The sequence below is a fragment of the Octopus sinensis genome, linkage group LG3 (genome assembly GCF_006345805.1).
Source record: "Octopus sinensis linkage group LG3, ASM634580v1, whole genome shotgun sequence".
Classification (NCBI taxonomy): domain Eukaryota; kingdom Metazoa; phylum Mollusca; class Cephalopoda; order Octopoda; family Octopodidae; genus Octopus; species Octopus sinensis.
Window position 1 is genome coordinate 42,698,846 of NC_042999.1, and position 22,500 is coordinate 42,721,345.

The 22,500-nt window shown below is 37.2% G+C and overlaps 1 protein-coding gene across 3 annotated transcripts in view; it reads right to left on the minus strand.

The window, feature by feature from the left end:
* The window catches only part of LOC115209440 (kinesin-like protein KIF6), a 301,512-nt gene that overhangs the window by 253,908 nt on the left and 25,104 nt on the right, over positions 1-22,500 (minus strand). For all 3 annotated transcript variants that reach the window (XM_036500945.1, XM_036500944.1, XM_036500946.1), the window contains exon 4: positions 9,187-9,229. In XM_036500945.1, coding sequence (XP_036356838.1) covers positions 9,187-9,229 — 43 coding nt within the window. The remainder of the gene's footprint in view (positions 1-9,186; positions 9,230-22,500) is intronic.

A 22,500-nucleotide genomic window follows, 5' to 3' on the forward strand; every position in this document is an offset into this window, starting at 1 on the left:
ATAAACAATATAAACAAGGGCAAAAGAAAAAAGATTTCTATGGCCATATGCTGGGAATAACTTTAAATTGTCAATCACCACATTACAATATACATTCATATAGTTATATATATGTATATATATATATATATATATACGCCATGACATCAGAGCTTGACATTAACATTTAACCTTGATACAGTTCTGCAGCTCCTCACATCCTGTCCAACTGTCCAAATCCACCAACATGGAATGTGTGTGTGTGTGTGTGTGTGTGACTCAAAAAGAGAGAGGGAGAATCAGAGAAAAAAATCTAAGTTTTCAGCTTTCAGTAAACATACCATATATCAATATACTATATATATATATATATATATACATACGGGGACACACATATATATGATAACAAAGTATTTTACAATATTTTGCAATATAATTTTTTACACATTTTAAAACACTTTTAAATCTATTTCCTGTAAGGCATATATCGGAGTGATTAAGTATATTTAGAATTTCATATAAACTTCTATAGAAATGCAGCATAACTAAACCTTGGTCTGAAACAACACATTTTACCAACTGGAGTGGTGCCTAGCTCCCGCATGTTAGAATACAACAAGACAATATCCTTTGCCTAGGGATGCAGTGAAGTATCAATAACAGGATTCAAATTTATGAGTTAAGGTGCCGTAATTCCCTACCCTGGACAACACAAATTATTTTCTATATTGCTTTGAAAATTATTTCAATAGAATTTAATCCCAATTGTGTGGAATTGTTGAAGATCATTGACACCTCTTACAACGTCGTCTTTCATGTCCTCGCTTTACGTTATGAGGCTTAACTATCATTGAAAACAGGGCCTAGAGAGAGATTGGAAGAATTCAAAAGAATTAGTTCCATGAATATAGCACAGGCAAATTCAAAAACTCAGTGTTTGAAGGATTCATTTGTCTTAATATTAACGAATGACAATAATTAATCTTAGAATTTTAAAGCTCCACCAGCCAGGTATTTATTATTTCAGTGTGAAAGGAAGCAAAAATGGTCAAAACGGTTGACAAAGTACAGCTAAAAAAATGAAAGGAGACCAATCATTGAGGTTAATTACTAACAGAAACCATCCGCATAAGATGCAATAGTTAATTATAATTAATATAATTAATGAATTAAGTGTTAAATATCTAATTATATACATTTATGCAGTGAGGAAAAGACAGCGTTAAGCTCTATGATTAATATTATTTCATTATTTTGATAACAACCCCAGGCCCTGACCAAGGCCTTGTGAGTGGATTTTGTAGACAGAAACTGAAAGAATTACACATATATATATACATATGCATATGTGTATGCATGTGTGTGTGTGTATCTTTGTAAGGACAACATGCGATAGTTGTAAACGAACATCCCTGTCATACAAGTGATGTTGTTAATTTCCAGCCTACGTCTGGCAATGCAGAAACATTATCTTGCTTGGAAACAGGTGAAGGTTGTCAGCGGGAAGAGCATCCAGCCATAGAAAGTCTGCCTCAGCATATTCCATTTGAGCCATGCAAGCATTTAAATGATGATGGCAACAACAACAACGACAACGACGATGATGATGATGATGATAATGGTGATGAGGATGATAGTTTTTCATACCTATTCTCAGACAGCCGTGTACATCGAAATAGTGGCTCTCTTATCACTACTTTGGGAAGTTTAGTGAAGTCTATGCTTTGCTGAGGAGATCTAATAATACTGAAATATGTTCAGAGTTGTCTTTTATATTTGGCCAAAATAGTTAAATTGATATTAATCTCCAATACATAATTATTTATAAGTACTTAATTATCACTATACTAAAAGTGGTAGCACAAACTTAAACACATGTTAAGTCTGTGTTAGTATATTTAATGCATAGAGAATTAAAATGCTGACTAGAAATAATTATTCAATGGCTGGAATGGGAGACAACTTCAGACATTTCAGTCTTATAATGACCTTATCAGCAAAACACAGACTTCATCATACTTTACCTTCTAAGTAATTTTAGTTTTTATTAACCACCCCTTATACGATTTTATACATTTACTTAATGATTTTTTTATCATTTCTTTGATATGTAGTGACAAGTAGATGTTTTGCTAAAGAGATCATAATAAGAATGGAACAGTCATTGCCTATTCATTTTTTTTCTCACCACATAATTGTTTTTAGTTAGCTATTTAATTCATTATTCTTCACAATTTCATCACACTTTATACTTATTAACAAAAATGTATTTAGTGATCAAATTATTTAAAGTGGCTATATGATGAATGATAATAATGATAATAATTAAGTTAGTGTTAACATATTTAATACGAAATAACTAAGCAGTGTAAAAAACTTTACTTAATGGTTAATATCATTTTTACTTTTTCAGCTAACATGAGAGGCAATTCTAAACAGGTTTTCATCTTATTCAGACCTTGTCAGCAAAGGACAATCTTCACCATACTAGTCAATGTAGTGATAAAAGAATTAGTAAATGTGTCAATCATGACCTTCGAATGTTGGGCCTCACAGAGGCAATGACGAAAGACCAAGACCTCTGGAGATATGCTGTGACTGCGAAGACACGACAACTGAAGTGAGTTCATGGCTTGCAGGACGGCCTGCTGTGCTTGAGGAGACCTATTGAGTCAAGTACATCAACATCAAAATAAAAATCAAATGGAAATTGTAGTTGTGACACCCATGCCTGTGGCATGTAAAAAATACCATCTGAACGTGGCCAATGCCAGCGCCGCCTAGACTGGCATCCATGCCAGTGGCACGTAAAGAGCACCAAGCGATCATGAATGTTGCCAGCCTCCTCTGGCCCCTGTGCCGGTGGCACATAAAAAGCACCCACTACACTCACAGAGTGGTTGGCATTAGGAAGGGCATCCAACTATAGAAACACTGCCAGATCAGACTGGAGCCTGGCGCAGCCTACTGGTTTCCCAGACCCCAGTCGAACCGTCCAACCCATCTTAGCATGGAAAACGGATGTTAAACAATGATGATGATGATGATGATGGTATTGTATATTTGTTATAGTAAATAATAAATAGAATCCTTTAGAAGTTAAGTAATACAAATACACCATCCACATAAAAGACAATGGGTACATTAGTGTTAGCATCGTACAGAACATATACATACACATACATATACATAGATACATATATCATCATCATCACTTACCATCCATTTTTCCATGCTGGCATGGGTTGGATGGTTTGACAGGACCTGGACAGCTGAAGAGCTGTCCGAGTTCCATGTCTGTTCTGGCACGGTTTATATGGCTGGATGCACTTCCTAATACCAACCACTTAACAGAGTGTACTGGGTGCTTTTACACAGCATTGGCATGGGTGCGTTTATGTGGCACCGGCACAGATGCTTTTTATGTGGCACCTGCACCCACAAGCCTGCAAGGTTAGGATTGCTCAGCTGAAGCAAGACATAGGGGATATGCCTATATGCAAGGACAACCACAATTTTACTTAGCTTAACATGTCTTTTCAAGCACAGCAAATCACCAGAGGACTTGGTCCCTTGTCATCCCCTCCGTGAGGTCCAGTGTCTGAAGATCCTTTCACCAATGTCTGAAGATCCTTTCTATATACACACATACGTATACATGCATACAAGCATATATATGTATATACACACAAACACACACACATACAATGTGACAAGTATAAAGGGATAAATTATCCAAGTGGGTACCATAAGGGCGCTCAAATACAGTCCAGGTCATGGCTAACCACATCAAGTAGTAAGAAGCACCGAGGATTACTTAGGATAAGCAATCTCACTGTAATTCTTCTGATGGGTAAAATCAGGTTCACATATTTTTGGGAGTGTAAATCCAAACACACTTACAAAGAATATGGAGACTAGTAAATCTTCCATTTTTGCTTTTAATTTGACAGTTAATTATATAGCATATTAAGTTAGCAGTTAATTATACAGCACATTTAGTTGACTAACAAAATATGCTGTATAATTAGCTGTTAAATTAAAAGAAAAATTTGAGACATCAATCTCCGTATTCTTTATAATTGTTTCATGTGCATGTGTGTGTATGTGTGTGTGTAAAGGAACAGGCATGGCTGTGTGGTAAGAAGCCTGCTTACCGACCGCATGGCACTGGGCTCAGTTCCACTGCATGACACCATAAGCAAATGTCTTCTACTATAGCCGCCTCGGGCCTACCAAAGCCTTGTGAGTGGATTTGATAGACTGAAACTGAAAGAAGCCTATCATATATATATCTATATATTTACATATATATATGTGTGTGTGTTGTGTGTGTGTGTGTGTGTGTGTGTGTGTTTGTGCATGTATGTATGTATGTATCTATGTGTGTGTGTGTGTCTTTTTGTCTGTGCTTATCTCCCCATCACTGCTCGACAACCAGTGTTAATGTGTTTACATCCCCTGTAACTTAGCAGTTCAGCAAAAGAGACTGGTAGAATAAGTATTAGGCTTAAAAAATAAGTCCTGGGGTAAATTTCTTCAACTAAAACCCTTCAAGATGGTGCTCCAGCATAGCAACAGTCAAATGACTGAAACAAGTAAAAGGACGGACAGACAGACAGATAGATAGAGAGATGTATTTTTTACTTGTTTCAGTCATTTGAATGCAGCCATGCTGGAGCACCAACTTTAGTCAAACAAATTGACTCCAGGACTTATTCATTGTAAGCCTAGCACTTATTCTATCGGACTATTTTTACCGAACCGCTAAGTTACAGGGATGTAAACACATCAACATCAGCTGTCAAGCGATGGGAGAGGATAAACACAGACACACACACACATAACGACGGGCTTCTTTCAGTTTCCATCTACTAAATCCACTCATAAGGCTCTCATCAGCCCAAAGCTATAATAAAAGACACTTGTCCAAGGTGCCAGTTTCTTACCACACAGCCATATATATATATATATATATATATGGCTGTGTGGTAAGAAACTTGCTTCTCAACCACATGGTACTGGGTTCGGTCCCACTGTGTAGCACCTTGGATAAGTGACTTTTATATAAAACAGAGCTAATTGTGAGAGATTATCAATCTGGGCAAACTACTTCGTAAGCACTCTGTTGGCACACCAGGCTAACAGGATTGTTTAGATTAGTGAAGGACTCGAAGTATTCCTATGGTAGGGTTCAAAGATATTGTTCATTACAATTCTATATTGTAAACCAATGGCTAGGCTCCAGACAAACAGTTTATTTTTCACATAAATATGTTACTAATAGGTTTATTCATTTGGTCTATTGATCAACTGATCTATAGTCTAGCTGAATAAACCTATCAGTAATGTACCTGTAATGACTACTGGAAACAGCTGTAAGCCAAATATATTCTAACTAGCAGTATCGCCCAGCGTTGCTCGGGTTTGTAAGGGAAATAATTATATAAGCATTTTTAGAGATGTAAAGTATAATAGCCATCTCAATATGGCTAACCACAAAGGGGGAGGGGTGTTACTGTAGCTTTTTACGTTCTGAGATTTAATAATAATTTTTAGAGAGTTACTTCCCTTATATATGTCAAAAATGGATTAAAAATGGGAAAAATGATGGTAATTTTTTTTTTAATCGTAGACTCATCGTAGACGCGCGCTAATACCCAGACGGTCTCGATATGAATCACGACTATAAGATACCCGGTTTTGGTTAAACTGCACCACAAAATGTGGAGTAGTTAAATCTAATCGTAGAGACAGACACACAACCTCACTTTTATATATAATCAATTGAACCAGCCAGGACCCGGTCTGGTGGTACATAAAAAGCACTATCCGACTCATGGCCGATGCCAGCACCGCCTCGACTGGCTTCCGTGCCGGTGGCACATAAAAATACACCAATCTGACTGTGGCCGTTGCCAGCCTCGCCTGGCACCTGTGCAGGTGCACGTAAAAAGCACCCACTACACTCACGGAGTGGTTGGCGTTAGGAAGGGCATCCAGCTGTAGAAACATTGCCAGATTAGACTGGAGCCTGGTGCAGCCTTCTGGCTTCCCAGAACCCCGGTCGAACCGTCCAACCCATGCTAGCATGGAGAACGACGTTAACGATGATAATGATGATGATGATGATGATGATTCCTCTATTTACATAATATTGAGGTCTCTTTCTTTCTTTTGTTATCTTACTGTTTTTACCAATATACATATATATATAATATATATATATATAAATATATATATAGTTACAGAGATGTACTTGCATAGCAAGTGACTTGATCTGAGATCGTGTGCTGGAACGAAAACAGTTGCAGCGTTGAAGGTGTTTATAAGCCATTTAAGAAACACACAAAAACCGTTAGATTCACTCAACATTTAATTTAATTTGTCCAAATATTTTCGTCGCTTTGAGACCGCGACCTGTTAGCACGATATTTTTGTCAGTGAACCAGGTCGCGGTCTCAAAGCGCGAAAATTTTGGCAAATTAAATTTAAATGTTGAAGTGAATGTAACGGTTTTTGTGTGTTTCTTAATGGCTTACAAACACCTTCCACGCTGCAATATTATATACACACATATATTATATATGTTGTATGTATGTATGTATGTGTGTATATGTGTATGCATGTATGTGTGTGTGTGTGCGTGTCTGTGCTTGTCCTCCACCACTGCTTGACAACGAATGTTGGTTTGTTTACATCCCTGTCACCTAGTGGTTTGACAAAGGAAACAGATAGAATAAGTACAATGCTTACAAAAATAAAACTGGAGTTGATTCATTAAACTACAATTCTTCAAGGCATTGCCCCAGCATGGCCCAGACCAATGGCTGGAAAAAGCAGAAGAATAAAAGAATACATTCTCTGCTTTGGTCTTATGTTCAAGGCATGAGACAGCTTGAGTTTACATGAGAAGGCCTAACAGACCTGGTAGAAACAGCAGCCAAATCTCCCCAATCACACCTTACTGTCTTATGTATATTAATATATATATGAGCCAATGAGGGGGACCTCTACATGGTAGCTAGACCTGGTAGAAATAGCAGCCAAATTTCCCCCAAATCACACCTTACTGTCTTATCTATGTATATATGTATGTATGAGCCTATGAGGGAGACCCCTACATGGCAGCTAGACATGGTAGAAATAGCAGCCAAATCTCCCTCAAATCACACCTTACTGTCTTATCTTTCTGCTACTTGGATATAGGTGTTATATTCATCGTAAAAAACTTTCCTGTCACACACTCACGCACACGCACACACACACACACACACACGCAACCTCACACACACACACACGCGCACACACACACACACACAACACGCACGTTAGCTTACAATTTTATTTATATATTTGCGTGTCTATGTGTGGAAAGAGGAGTGGGAGGCAGAGTGAAAGAATCACTCACTACAGTAAGTGAATTACTTTCATTTTATTCGTTGCCCACTGTGTGTGTGCGTTTGCGTGTGGTGTAAACCAGACTAAGAAAAGCATTTGACACACACACCAGAATGTGAGTTTTCTGTAATTTTGCTTAATTGGAGTTTAATTTTAAAAACTGGACCTGGCATGACGCGATGCATTGTACTCTTAAAAATGCTAGGTAAATTGTAATTGAAGAAATCCTATATTGTAGATTTGTATAACTCCCAAAGGGAGGCAGATAAAATCTGCCTTTTATAATAAGAGATAAAGGAAAATATATACTGTAAATCCTCGAGTATAATCCACATTTTTTTCCCAAAATCTAAAGGTCAAAATCCCTAGTGTGTACTATATACGAGGTTAAAAATGAAAAATATATTCTAAGCAATGTCCGAGTCTTTATTTGCTGTCCGGCAATATTTATTCAAACGCATTTTCTGATGTTGGGTGCAAAAATACCTTAAGCTAAACCTGAAAGCAATGAAGTCATAAAAGAATCATCCATAACTTGCAGTAAGCAACAGTTATTAAAATAAAAGTATTAAGAACACAGAATAACATGAAACAAAAACAATTTACAAACATATTTACATTCCCATATAACAGTTAAGAACATCACCATTATTGTATTATGCATGCACAGAAGTGTTTGTTCGACTAGGTGCTGCTGGCTTAATTATGCACTACTCAAGTTAGAGAAGGGGTGCGTATTATACACAAGGTTTAGGTTTTTCAGAGGTGCAGCTCCCTAAAAATCCCCTGCGTATTATACTCAAGGGCCGACTATACTCGAGGATTTACGGCAATGACCATTATTTATACTTTCTCTTATATACATATATCATCGTCATCATCATTTAACATCTGCTTTTCATGCTGGCATGGGTTAGATGATTTCACTGAAAACTTGTAAGCTGAGGAGCTGCACAAGGTTCCAACCTGATTTGACATGGTTTCTACAGCTGGATACCCTCCCTAATGCCAACCACTCCAAAAATGTAGTGGGTCCTTTTTATGTGCCAGAGAAAGCTACACACACACACACATATGAAGGTTTTCTGCAGTTTTAGTCTCCCAAATTCCACATCGTAGGGCGTAGGAGTGGCTGTGTGGTAAGTAGCTTGCTTACCAACTACATGGTTCCAGGTTCAGTCCCACTGCATGGCACCTAGGGAGAGTGTCTTCTACTATAGCCTTGAGCCGACCAAAGCCTTGTGAGTGGATTTGGTCGACAGAAACTGAAACACACCCCTCGTATATATGTATGTATATATACATATATATATATGTGTGTGTGTGTGTGTGTGTGTATGTGTGTGTGTGTGTATGTTTGTGTACCTGTGTTTGTCTCCCCAACATCACTTGACAACCGATGCTGGTGTGTTTACGTCCCCATAACTTAGCGGTTCAGCAAAAGAGACCGATAGAATAAGTACTAGGCTTTAAGTCCAGGGGTCGATTTGCTTGACTAAAGGCGGTGCTCCAGCATGGCCACAGTGAAATGACTGAAACAAGTTAAAGAGTGAAAAAGAGTAAAAGAGTATCCAAGATGGTGGAAGAAGACACTTGCCCATGGTGGGGTACAATGGGAGTAAAGTGAAATGTTGTATCTGCAAACCAAATTTCTTTAACACACAACCATTAGATGAATTGTAAAGAAGCAAATAACAATAATATGAGTGTATCATTATTGATTCCACTATATATGTCTACTCTACCCAAGTCAAAGAATTTCAAGAAGCCAAGAACTGAAAGAGATAATATGTAAAAGAATAATACCTGTCCGTATGCAAATATAGTTCCATTATATCCAGCAAGGACACTAGAAAAAGACAAAATTGTAAATAAAAATTAAAAAAAAAAAAAAAAAGGAGACAAGAATATTAATAAGTTGATAAATTTTAAACAAAGAGAAAAGGGTAAAACATGGTAGAGAGACATGCTAAAGTATTTTTCTGGTGCTGAAGAGGAAGCTCATTCTTTGTGCAGTTTTGGCTGTTCTGAGGATGTTAGGCTGTTAATGTTGAAGATGGATACACACACACAAACACATATATATATATACAACACACATGCAAAGATATATACAAACATGCACATATAAATACAAATATACATACATATATATATATACACAAACATATGCCTGGTGCAGCCTCCTGGCTTCCCAGACCCCAGCTGAACCGTCCAACCCATGCTAGCATGGAAAACAGACATTAAACGATGATGATATGATATATGTATATGCACATGCATATATATATATATATACACACATACATATATTTCTAAATGCACCTATATACATATATACATGAATACATATATATATATACACACACACACACACAATGTAACATATGTATGTATGTATGTAGGTATGCATAGAGGCACTCACACCTACACAGAGATATATATATATACACGTTTGTACAAAAATAAATGTATATAATACAACGTACACACATTCATATATACATACATGCATAAAGCATGGCAGAGTTACATAATGAGAAAGCACAGTGAAGTGAATAGTCAGATGCTGTGAGAGAAAATTTCATCAATCTATTAAATGCCAATCAAGTGCATGTTTAGAAAAACTATGGAAGAGTAAAAGTGACATACCAGACTAGTTTGTCATAGAGCAGAAAAATAGTTTAGCCAAGAATGAAAACACTCTTATGGCAGAGAACATCGACATGTTGCATAACTTCATATTATATAGAAGCTTCACACAGGCAGTTATTTTTTAAAGCAATTTTTCCAAGACCATTGTGTACCCAATGTGGTGCAGACAGATAAGTGGATTGGTGATAGAAGGAAATGTTAGGATGTGTTGAACATAATTTAATTAAAAGAGTTATGTTGTCAGAACTAGAGAAGATAACCCCTGTAGAACCTTGTTGCAGAATGACTTGGTTGCTAAAATTTTTCCTGATTCTATTTCCCTACTTGCAGTTTCTGGAATGAGTGATTTGGAAAGTGCACCTGCAACCTCAGCTTCAGTTATTGAAGGATTGTGAAAAAGTATGCATACATCCTTAAAAGAGAATTTATAGAAGATTATTTCTAGCGAGAGAATTCTTTATAAAAGGAATATTCCAAGAGTGTATGGTTAAGAAATTCTCTTCACAATCATGTGGTTTCGGGTTCATTCTCATTGCTTGGCATTTTGGGCAAGTACCTTCTACTAGAGTCTTATTTCTTTACTGCCCACAAGGGGCTAAACATAGAGGGGACAAACAAGGACAGACAAAGGGATTAAGTCGATTACATCGACCCCAGTGCATAACTGTTATTTAATTTATCGACCCTGATAACTTAGTAGCTTCTAAGCAGAAGGAAGGGCAACAATGTTCTAAGTCTATCTCCTTAACATCTTAGAGATTTTAGGTAAAATTATACTAATGTGTCCATCTGTTTTAATTTAATTAAATTCTATGTCTTTGTGCAGCTGAGGATTGCTCTGCATTTAAATTGATGTAATGGTTGCATTGTTCAATTAAATGGAGTTGCGTGAAACGATCGTACTGCATTACCTCTGGATATCCTTGTTGCTTATTTTGATTGTACATATATATATATACATATGTATGTACATATATATATATAATATAATATATATATATTATAATATATATATATCATATATAGACTATCGTAGACACACCTATAGACATAGATATATTATTTTATATAAATACACATACACACATTAAACAATGTGAAACTGAAAGAAAAGAATGAAGAAAGGAGAGATAGGGAAAGCCTGGAACCAGAAAAAAAGAAAGCAAAAGAAATATAGCGTTGAGAAAAGAAATCTTCCTTGTGTCTCAGAACAAAACTGTCTCTGCAAGGCAGAAGTTCACTCCAAGCCCATCCCAAACCAATTCCCACCTGCCCTGATTACACACACATTCAAAATATGTCAGGAATAAATCTTCTGAGGAAGACTAATAGTTTGAAAAATGTTGAAACGTATTTCTCAAAGCTGTCAATTCTCTCATTTATTTTGGCAGATATTTCAGACTGTTTTCTATCAGATTTGGTTTAAGTTTTTTTTTTTTTCTTTGTTGTTGATTTCTTGTGTGTGTGTGTGTGTGTGTGTGTGTAATGTGTTTTGTATATATATATTTATATGATATGTGTATATATGTATGTATATAGATATATATATATATATATATATATAATATATATATATGTTTGATACATACAGACATATACGCATAATAGGTATATAGCATATATTATGTATATATATGTATACAAATAATATATGTATAAACATATATATATATATATATATATAATATATATAATATACGTATGTATACGTATATATGTGCGTATCCCTTTGGATTTATGTATGACATCACTATATATATATGTTTGTGTGTGGGTAATATGCATATATATATATATATATATATATATATGCATATACATATATATATATGTACATACATGTACATACATATATATCTATATATACTTATATATATAATATATATATATATATATATATAATATTATATATATATATATATATATATATAATACATATATATATATATATAATATATATATATATATATATATATATATATATATATAGATATATATGCACATACATACATATATATGCACATATCAAATAGCCGAGTTTTTTTACTTGTAGTAGTGTAGGTGAGAGTGGATGCTGGAGTTTTCTTTACGTATTTTATATCAACATTTTTCTGAACAGTAAGTGTTGTTGGTTACAGGTTTCCGGCAAGTCAATCACTGGTTCACCACTCTTATATATAAAAATAAGCATGACAAGGAACTCAGTGGATGTAATTTGGGTGGAACAAATATCACATAAGATATTTCTGTTTGAAAACACCAGTTTTTCTTTTTTTTTCTTCTTTGTGGCAGGGAATGGAGTAGTTCTGCTACTATATACATCAACAATACTCTTTCTCTTTACTTTTTTACTTGTTTTAGTCATTTGACTGCGGCCATGCTGGAGCACCGCCTTTAATCAAGCAAATCGATTCCGGGACTTATTCTTTGTAAGCCTAGTACTTATTCCATCGGTCTCTTTTGCCAAACTGCTAAGTTATGGGGACATAAACACACAGCATCGGTTGTCAAGCGATGTTGGGGGGAACAAACACAGACACACAAACATATACACACACACATATATACACACATGACAGGTTTCTTTCAGTTTCCACCTGCCAAATCCACTCACAAGGCTTTGGTCGGCCCGAGGCTATAGTAGAAGACACTTGCCCAAGGTTCCACGCAGTGGGACTGAACCCAGAACCATGTGGTTGGTAAGCAAGCTACTTACCGCACAGCCACTCCTACGCCTACACATACAGACACACATCATCATCATAATTATCACCATTGAATGTCCATTGTCCATGCTGGCCTGGGTTGGACATTTTGACCAGAGCTGGGAAGCTGGGAGCTGGAGAGCTGCACTAGGCTCCAGTCTGATTTGGCATGGTCCCTACATCTGGATAGCCCTCCTAATGCCAACCTGTTTACAGAGTGTGTTGCATGCTTGCACATGGCATTGCACAAGTGCTTATAAGTGACATTGGCATGAGTGTTTCTTACACGGCACTGGCACCAGAATCCTGCAGGTTAACCCCTTTCACGAGGGGCAGTGGCCATAACACTTCTGCTGTAAAGTACAGGTCTTCATGAGCATAGTAAGGTGCCAGGCATCTTGGTTCTTTGTCATATCATCTGAAAGGTCCAATATCCTGAGGCCATGCTTCAGTACTTCATCCTATGTCTTCCTGGGTCTCCCACTTCCACAAGTTCCATCTACTTTGAGAGATTGGCACTTTTTTATGGAGCTGTCAGCATCCATCCACATCACATGACCAAACCAATGCAGTCTTCTCTCTTGTATATTGCATTGGTCCTGAAAGGGTTGAAAGTCAGAGTATTTCCAATGCAGTGCTCAATCTAAGAATGAGGCTCTTTTACTTGTTTCAGTTATTTGACTGTAGCCATGCTGGAGCATCGCCTTTAGTTAAGCAAATCGACACCGGTACTTATTCTTTGTAAGCCTAGTACTTATTCTATCGGTCTCTTTTGCCAAACCGCTAAGTTACGGGGACGTAAACACTCCAGCATCGGTTGTCAAGCGATGTTGGGGGAACAAACATCAACACACAAACAGATACACACACATACATATATACAACGGGCTTCTTTCAGTTTCCGTCTACCAAATCCACTCACAAGGCTTTGGTTGGGCCGAGGCTATAGTAGAAGACACTTGCCCAAGGTGCCATGCAGTGGGACTGAACTCGGAACCATGTGGTTCATAAGCAAACTACTTTCCACACAGCCACTCCTATGCCTATAGCTTCTTACCACATAGCCACTCCTATGCCTATCTATATTTTTTTAATTGAATGTGCAAGGCTATCTATATTTTTGAATTGAATGTGCAAGGAAGATCAAAATTTTGCTGGTGCAGAAGATCCAGATGTCACACTTGTAAATCCAGTGTGTACTTTAAGCAATGAGTAAAATTATAATTCTGATAGGAAGACAAAGAAAGAGTTTAGCTCATCTTCGATGACCAGTTACAATTGTTTCCTTGAGAAGACCAAAATAACAACTATCAAAGATCAATCAACAAACTACTGAGATCGGTGACAGATTCACCTATCTGAGTAGTGTCATGAGTAACAGTGGAAATATTCTAGCTAACATCAACCATGGAATTGGCAAGTCCACAGCCATATTCCAGAGAATGTGCACTATCTGATCCTCCAACATTGTTAGCTTACACACAAAGATCCAGTTCAATATTAGCATAGTTCTACCAACAGTTCTCTATGCTAGAGAGACATGGAAAAGCACCATGAAAATATGTAGAAAACTAGATGTTTCCCATCAAAGATAACACAGAAGGCTTCTGAGAACATACTGGCAAAACCATGTAGCCAATGAAGATGTTAATATATATATATATATTAGATGTTAATATATATATATATGTATACAAGGTGGTATCAAAAGGTTTCTGGACTAGTTGAGTTTAATAAAAGAAATAACTTATTTACCTAAGTTTTAACATCATCTCTTTCACCATGTGCAATAATACATCAGCCCCAGCATTCCTGCCATTTTGGAATCTGACCTGGAAGTTGTTTACCATAAGTGAATTGAGGACCTTCTATGATTTGCTCTGGATCTCAACAACAGTGTTAACACAAGATCACTTAGCAAAATCATCATGGAATGGAGATTGAAAGTATTAGGTCATACACTTTGGTGACAAGAACAGCTTTCAAATGAACACCACCAGAGGGAAAAAGAAAAGGTTAGCCCAAAAAGTACACAGTGCAGAATACTCACAACTAACATGAGAAAGGCTAATATCGCATGGGTGGGTGGAGAGAAAACTGCAGCTCACAGAAGTGAGTGGCATCAACTTGCTATCCATCGTGCTTAGGAGAACAGGAGGAACTGCTACTGATATAACTATTTTGGTACCTCTCTGTTTGCAATGCCATTGGACACATAAGTCCCATGTGGAAAGTTATATAATATTTGCAGTTTTAAATATTATTTATCAGACTTGCATCAAAAGATGCACTTTTCTATTGTGCATCTGTCAAACATTATATGTTGCTTGTTGCTTATATAAAAAGCACCCAGTACACTCAGTAAAGTGGTTGGCATTAAGAAAGGTATCCAGCCATAGAAACCATGCCAAAGTGGACAACGGGAGACTGGTGAAGACCTCCAGTTTAACAGCACTTGTCAAGCCATCCAACCACCAATACCAGAGTGGAAAATGAACATTAAATGATGATATATATTATCTCTCTCTCTCTCTCTCTCTCATACGTATGTATGTGTGTGTGCGTTTATGTATGCATGTGTACGTATGTATTTGTATGTGTGTGTGTATGTATTTACATGTAAATGTACCCTTGTTTTGTCATAACGTGATGGTTCAAAATAAGCATCACCATCATGCAAATGGTGTTGTTTGTTTCCAGTCATCTGGTCACAGGAAGTATCAGTTTCCTTGGAAACGGATGAAGGTTAATGACAGGAAGAGCATCAAGCCATAGAGAAAAAGTGTCACAATAAAATTTAGTCTGACCCATGCAAGCAATGGAAAAGTGGATGTTAAATGATGATGATGATGATGGAAGATAATGATGATGGCGACGATGATATAAACTTGGTAAAGGAGAAATTAAGTGTTGTGCACAAGAAAGGAAGCTGCATTTCAGGTGGCATCCTCACATTTAAGGACTCTCAGATTAAGAGAATTGACTAAATTGAATTAATGTACCAGCACATTTGTTTATTCTTCTTGCCATGAAATAGTCAGAGAGCCATATTCTCTCAGGAATTCAAGTAGAGATTTTGCTTGACTTCACCAACATGTTGTTCCTAGAACAAATACCCCTTTTATAGAACCAGAGACAATAGCACTTTAGATTTCTGCTTCAGAAATAATGAGGAATTCATCCAAAATGTGAAGGTGATACCTAGATTCTTCTGTCAACACAACACAGTATAATCAACAATGTATGCTCAAAAGGAGATCATAACTCAGTACATCACACAGATCATTCTAATCTTATTCAATGTAAAATTCTACAAGGCTCAGTGGAAATTTATTAACAGTGGAAATTTATAATTTAATTAAGCTTAACTTGTTCATAATTCCTTGAATTTGTAAGCTGGTTTTGCCCCCTTTTTTTCATGAGATGGACAGGAAAAGGATTTTATGTAAACAGGCATGGCGGTGTTATCAAGAAGATTGCTTCATAACCATGTAGTCCCAGGTTCGATTCCTACTGTAGGGCACCTTGGGCAAGTGCTCCCCCTTTAGCCCTAGGCTGACCAAAGCCTTGTCAGAGGATTTGGTAGATGGAAACTGGAAGAAACACATTGCACACACACACACATGTATAAATTAGCAAATGAAATGTGTAATGGTGAATAAATAATCTTTTCTACTCTAGGCACAAGACAGGTGGTGTAGAAAACAAACAGATTTATTAGTATAACACTCAGGAATTGAAAGAGTCTTTTACGTTTCAAGCCTATGCTCTTCCACAGAAAGAAACAAGGAGAGAAACAGGGATATATATATATATATAGTGTACCAGTGTAGCATTTTATTATTGGTGAGATCAACAAAAAAGTACTCCATCCGCAAAAGATAAATATCATTTAAGGTATATACATATATGTTTGTGTATGTATGTAGAGAGATAGACAGACAGATGTGTGTGTGTGTGTGTGTGTGTCTGTGTGTACAACAGGATTCCACACAGTTTCCATCTGCCAACTTCACTCACGATGCGTTAGCTGACCCAGAGCTAGAGTAGAAGACACTTGCCTAAGATGATGGACAGAAGGACTGAACCCAAAACCATATGGTTGCAAAGCAAGCTTCTTAACCACACAGCCATGCCTGCACCTGTTATGTTAATGTGCACTGAACTACAGATTTCTATTCATCATATCATCATCATCATCATCATCATTTAACGTCCATTTTCCATGCTGGCATGAGTCGGATGGTCTGACTGGGGACTGGCAAGCCAGGAGGCTGCACCAGGCTCCAGTCTGATCTGGCAATGTTCCTACAGCGGGATGCCCTTCCTAATGCCAACCACTTTTTACATGCCACTGACATGGGAGCCAGTAATGCAGCACTGGCATCGGCCACATTCAAATGGTGCTTTTTACATGCCAACGGCACAGGCTTATTGTATACAATTTCTTTTCCCTGTCCTCAATCACTATGTCTGGTCTGCTGTGTTAACATTTTACAGAGGGTTTTTGTTACAAGATCATTCCACCAGCATTTTTTAATATTATGGTTGAGAACACTTTCCATATCATTGCAGCTTCTTATTATATGTCAGTCTTCAGAACTATCCTTTCTACTAATTGCTTTGTGTAATGTTTTGGACTATACATCATTCTTCAAAAGCAAATACCAAAAGGGTATTTCCAGGCAGCTTCTTATGATGTGGGTAACATCTTTGATGTTAATTCTATAGTCAGCATCAATTGTCCAACCTGTATTTCTTTCCCTTTTGTACGTTAGGTATTTTATCTTATTTCCTGTTCCAGGATTGTAAAAGATTTCTCTTCAAAGTGAGAACTAAAATAGCAGTTCTTGGTCCAAGACAGGCTACTCTGGTTATTAACATAAAGCTTTCATACAATGTAACCATGCATAAATTTCCATTGATATGCTCAAAACCTTTCTTCAGATGTTTTATGTATGTTTATGTAAATGAGAGAAGAGAGATTAAATTAGCTAGCAGGCAAAAGTTGAGAGTTCCAATTTACTCTTTTACTCTCTTTTACTTGTTTCAGTCATTTGACTGTGGCCATGCTGGAGCACTGCCTTTAGTCGAGCAAATCGACTCCAGGACTTATTCTTTGTAAGCCTAGTACTTATTTTATTGGTCTCTTTTGCAGAACCGCTAAGTTATGGGGACGTAAACGCACCAGCATCGGTTGTCAAGCGATGTTGTGGGGACAAACACAGACACACAAACATATACACACACATACACATATATATATATATATATACATATATACGATGGGCTTCTTTCAGTTTCCGTCTACCAAATCCACTCACAAGCTTTGGTCGGCCTGAGACTATAGTAGAAGACACTTTCCCAAGGTACCATGCAGTGGGACTGAACCCGGAACCATGTGATTCATAAGCAAGCTACATACTACACAGCCACCCCTACACCTATCTATCTATGAATCTTATAACAAGCTTTGTTTCTTTCAGTATTGAGTCTTCTCATCAGTAAATGTTCCATTTGTATTCTTCAACTTAATTTAACATTTATACAAGTAACTTCTCTACAAGAACTTGCTCTGCCTCATCCCCACCTCCACTTCTCTAATACTTTAACCCTTCGTCTACTCACATAAAGCTGTTTCCTCACTTGGGGTTTGTAGCCTGTGGAGCTGTATGGTGACCTCAATAGAGTTGGTAGCATGAAAAAAGCACCCAGTACACACTGTAAAGTGGTTTAGCATTGGGAAGGGCATCCTAACGTCCTTGTGTCCATCAGACCCTGTCAAAACATCCAAACCCTGTCAGCATGGAACATGGACATTAAATGATTATGGTGATGATGATGATGATGACAATGATGATGAATTTAACATTTGTGTGTGTGTGTGTGTGTGTGTGTTGTGTGTATGTGTGTGCATGCATACTTGTGAGAGAAAGAGAGAGAGAGACAGTGAGAGAATGTGAGTATCGCCTGGAAAGAGGTAGTATTAGTAATACTATATTAGCTGTATCCCTTTTCCCCCTTTTCTAGTTCCTAAGAAACTTATCTGTAAATAGGTACCAGTGTAATTTTTATTGCCAATATTGACCAACTGATGCCAGAATGGATATCAAATGATGATGATGACGATGATGATGATGATGATATCTGCTACGAAATGAAAGCAGACACAATATATGAAAGAGCTGTTGATGGTGAATAGGTTGCAAGAGATGCAACCAGTGCGTAACTATGGCACCAGCTGTCTAATTAACCTAACCAACTAGTTGTTGCTTTTCACAAACAGGTGATTTGTACTTTTACACATTATTAACCTATCTTTCATGCTTAAATGACCGATGAGGGAGTCCCTGTACAGCCCACATTCATTTGACATACTGGAATTAGCAGCCAAATTTCTCTCAAATTATGCCCTCCCGACTATCATTATCGCAAGCAACTAAAAAATGGGATATATTTGATACTTTAGTCCTAGATATGTAAAGCTTGAGATAAATGGAACCATCTGATCATAGATCTGCTCATTTTGAACTGACCTGGGGTTAAATAACACAAAGAATTAGTGGTCCTTTTTATTTTGCTTTTTGTTTTCTCCCTTCTTTAGTTGGGTTTAGTTCTTATTTCTTTATTGCCAACAAGGGGCTAAACATAGAGGGGACAAACAAGGACAGACAAACGGATTAAGTCGATTATATCGACCCCAGTGCGTAACTGGTACTTAATTTATCGACCCCAAAAGGATGAAAGGCAAAGTCGACCTCAGCAGAATTTGAACTCAGAACGTAACGGCAGACGAAATACCGCTAAGAATTTCGCCTGGCATGCTAACGTTTCTGCCAGCTCGCCGCCTCACTTCTTAAGCCATGCCTGGACACAACTATCAGTTTTTGTTTGTTTGTTTGTTCTAATTCTTTGGCTCATATTTTAGCCAACAGAGTCAGCATATAAAATGCTCATGTTTCCTTTAATGTTCTTTTATTTGATTCAGTCGTTGGACAGTGGCCATGCTGAGGCACTGCCTTGAAGGGTTCTATTTGAACAGATCAATCTCAGTATCTATTTTTAAATCTGATATTTATTCTATCAGTTCTTTTGTAAAACTGCTTAATTACGGGGATGTAAATAAATTAACACCAGTTGCCAAGTGGTGGGAGGACAAACACTAACACAAAAACATAGATAGATAGATAGATAGATAGATAGATAGATAGATAGATAGATAGATAGATAGATAGACAGACAGACAGATAGATAAATAGATAGATAGATAGATAGATAGATAGGTGCAGATGTGGCTGTGTGGTAAGAAATAGTGAGTTGACAGAAACGTTAGCATGCTGGGTGAAATACTTAGTGGTATTTCATCTGCCATTACGTTCTGAGTTCAAATTCCGCCGAGGTCGACTTTGCCTTTCATCCTTTCGGTGTCGATTAAATAAGCACCAGTTACGCACGGGGGTTGATATAATCAACTTAATCCATTTGTCTGTCCTTGTTTGTCCCCTCTGTGTTTAGCCCCTTGTGGGCAATACAGAAATAAGAAGCTTACTTCCCAACCACATGGTTCTGGGTTCAGTCCTACTGCATGACACCTTGAGCAAGTGTCTTCTACTATAGTCTCTGGCTGACCAAAGCCTTGTGAGTTGATTTGGCAGACGGAAACCGAAAGTAGCCCATCGTGTGTGTATATATATATGTATATATTTAAGAGTGTGTGTGTGTGCGAGTCATTGTTTGTCATCCTATCATCACTTGACAACCAGTGTTTGTGTGTTTATATCCCCATAACTTAGCAATTTGGCAAGAGACCAATAGAATAGACACTAGGCTTAAGAAATAAGTCTTGGGGTTGATTTGTTTGATTAAAAAATCTTTTCGAGGCAGTGCTCCAGCATGGCTGCAGTCAAATGACTGAAACAAGTAAAAGAATAATTATAATGAGCTTCCACACAGTTTCTGTCTACCAAATTCACTCACAAGGTATTGGTTGGGACTGAACCCAAAACTACATGGTTGTGAAGTGAGCTTCTTAACCACACAACCAGGCCTGGTCTATATTTACGGTGAATATCTTTTATATATTCCAGGGCTTAATTTTGTTTTTGTTATTTTTTTTGTTTTTTTTTTTTTTCATTTTCAGTATCCCTAACTGTTGAACCAGCCAGTCTGTGAAAGCTGTTCGACTACTTTGGCGATGTTATCATCATCATCATTGTCATCATCATATGTATATATGTCTCTTCTATGTTTTAATTATTATAAATTTTCCACTCAGGTGGGAGCCAGTTTCCAACAAAGATACGAGGCTCCCATCTTTGGGATGTAATTAACACAGATTGCACTTGTAATGTATGAATCAGCCGGTCAATTTCTCTTCCTGAAAACCCGTTTATCCAGATTCTCCCTTAAGCATTTACTAGCAAAACCTAGTGCTCCAATTATTATTGGTATGAATATGAATTGTCTGGATATAGCAGCTGGAGGTTTCAAAGCAGTTGTCCACAGACAGCCTCTTTTCCTTTGATTTTCAAAGAGATATTTATATCTGCATGGCAGCTAACCGCTATGATAGTACATATATTTACCCCTCTGTCCCAAACAACAATATCTGGCCTGTTATGTTTACATTTGCCAGAAGTTTTGATGAGAATATTCTACTAGTATTCCTTGAGTTTGTGTTCATTTCAGGACAGTCTTTTTTGCAGATGACATTGCAAATCGTTTTATACATACATACATACACACACACACACACATACATACGTATGTATGTATGTATTTTAGTGAAGGTATGTGGCTGAGTGGTTAGTGTATTTGGCTCATAAATGTAAGGTCGTGAGTTCAAATCCCAGCTGCGCATTGTGTCTTTGAGTCAAGACACTTTACTTCACATTGTTCTAGTCCACTCAGCTGGCAAAAGTGACCTGTACCAGTAATTCAAAAGAGCCAGCCTCGTCACATTCTGTATTACACTGAATCTCCCTGAGAACTATGTTAAGAGTACGTGTGTCTGTGGAGTGCTTGGCCACTTGCACATTAACTTCAAGAGCAAGCTGTTCCCGTGATTAAATCAACTGGAACACTCATCATCATAACCAAAGGAGTGCCAGTATAATATTTTTAATATGTTTAGTGTAGGATAGAGGATAAGGTACATTTAAGATAGCCTTTACAAGCACAAAGGGAAATTTTCATTACACTTCTTAGCATTTTTGGATGGCAGTTACATGACTGGGTGAAGGGAGATTCTGAATGCTAGGATGTGACAAAGAAATTTTGCAGTAAAGAAGATTTATATGGGTATGAATGACAGGCCACTTGTTTGGAAAATGTAAGTCACTTTTAGATGAAAGAGAAGCCACTTATGTGGGAAAAAGAGGGCCACTGTGTGGAAAAGAGAGGTCACTGTGTATTGGAAAGTGCACCAACATATGTGGGAAAGAGACATCATTTGTGTGGGTAAGTGACATCGTTTGTGTGGGAAAGAGACATCATTTGTGTGAGGATGAGACATCATTTGTGTGGGAAAGAGATATCATTTGTGTGGGAGAGATATATCATTTGTGTGGGGGAGAGATATCATTTGTGTGGGAAAGAGATATCATTTGTGTGGGAGAGATATATCATTTGTGTGGGAAAGAGATATCATTTGTGTGTGAAAGAGACATCATTTGTGTGGGTAAGTGACATCGTTTTTGTGGGAAAGAGACATCATTTGTGTGGGAACGAGACATCATTTATGTGGTAACGAGACATCATT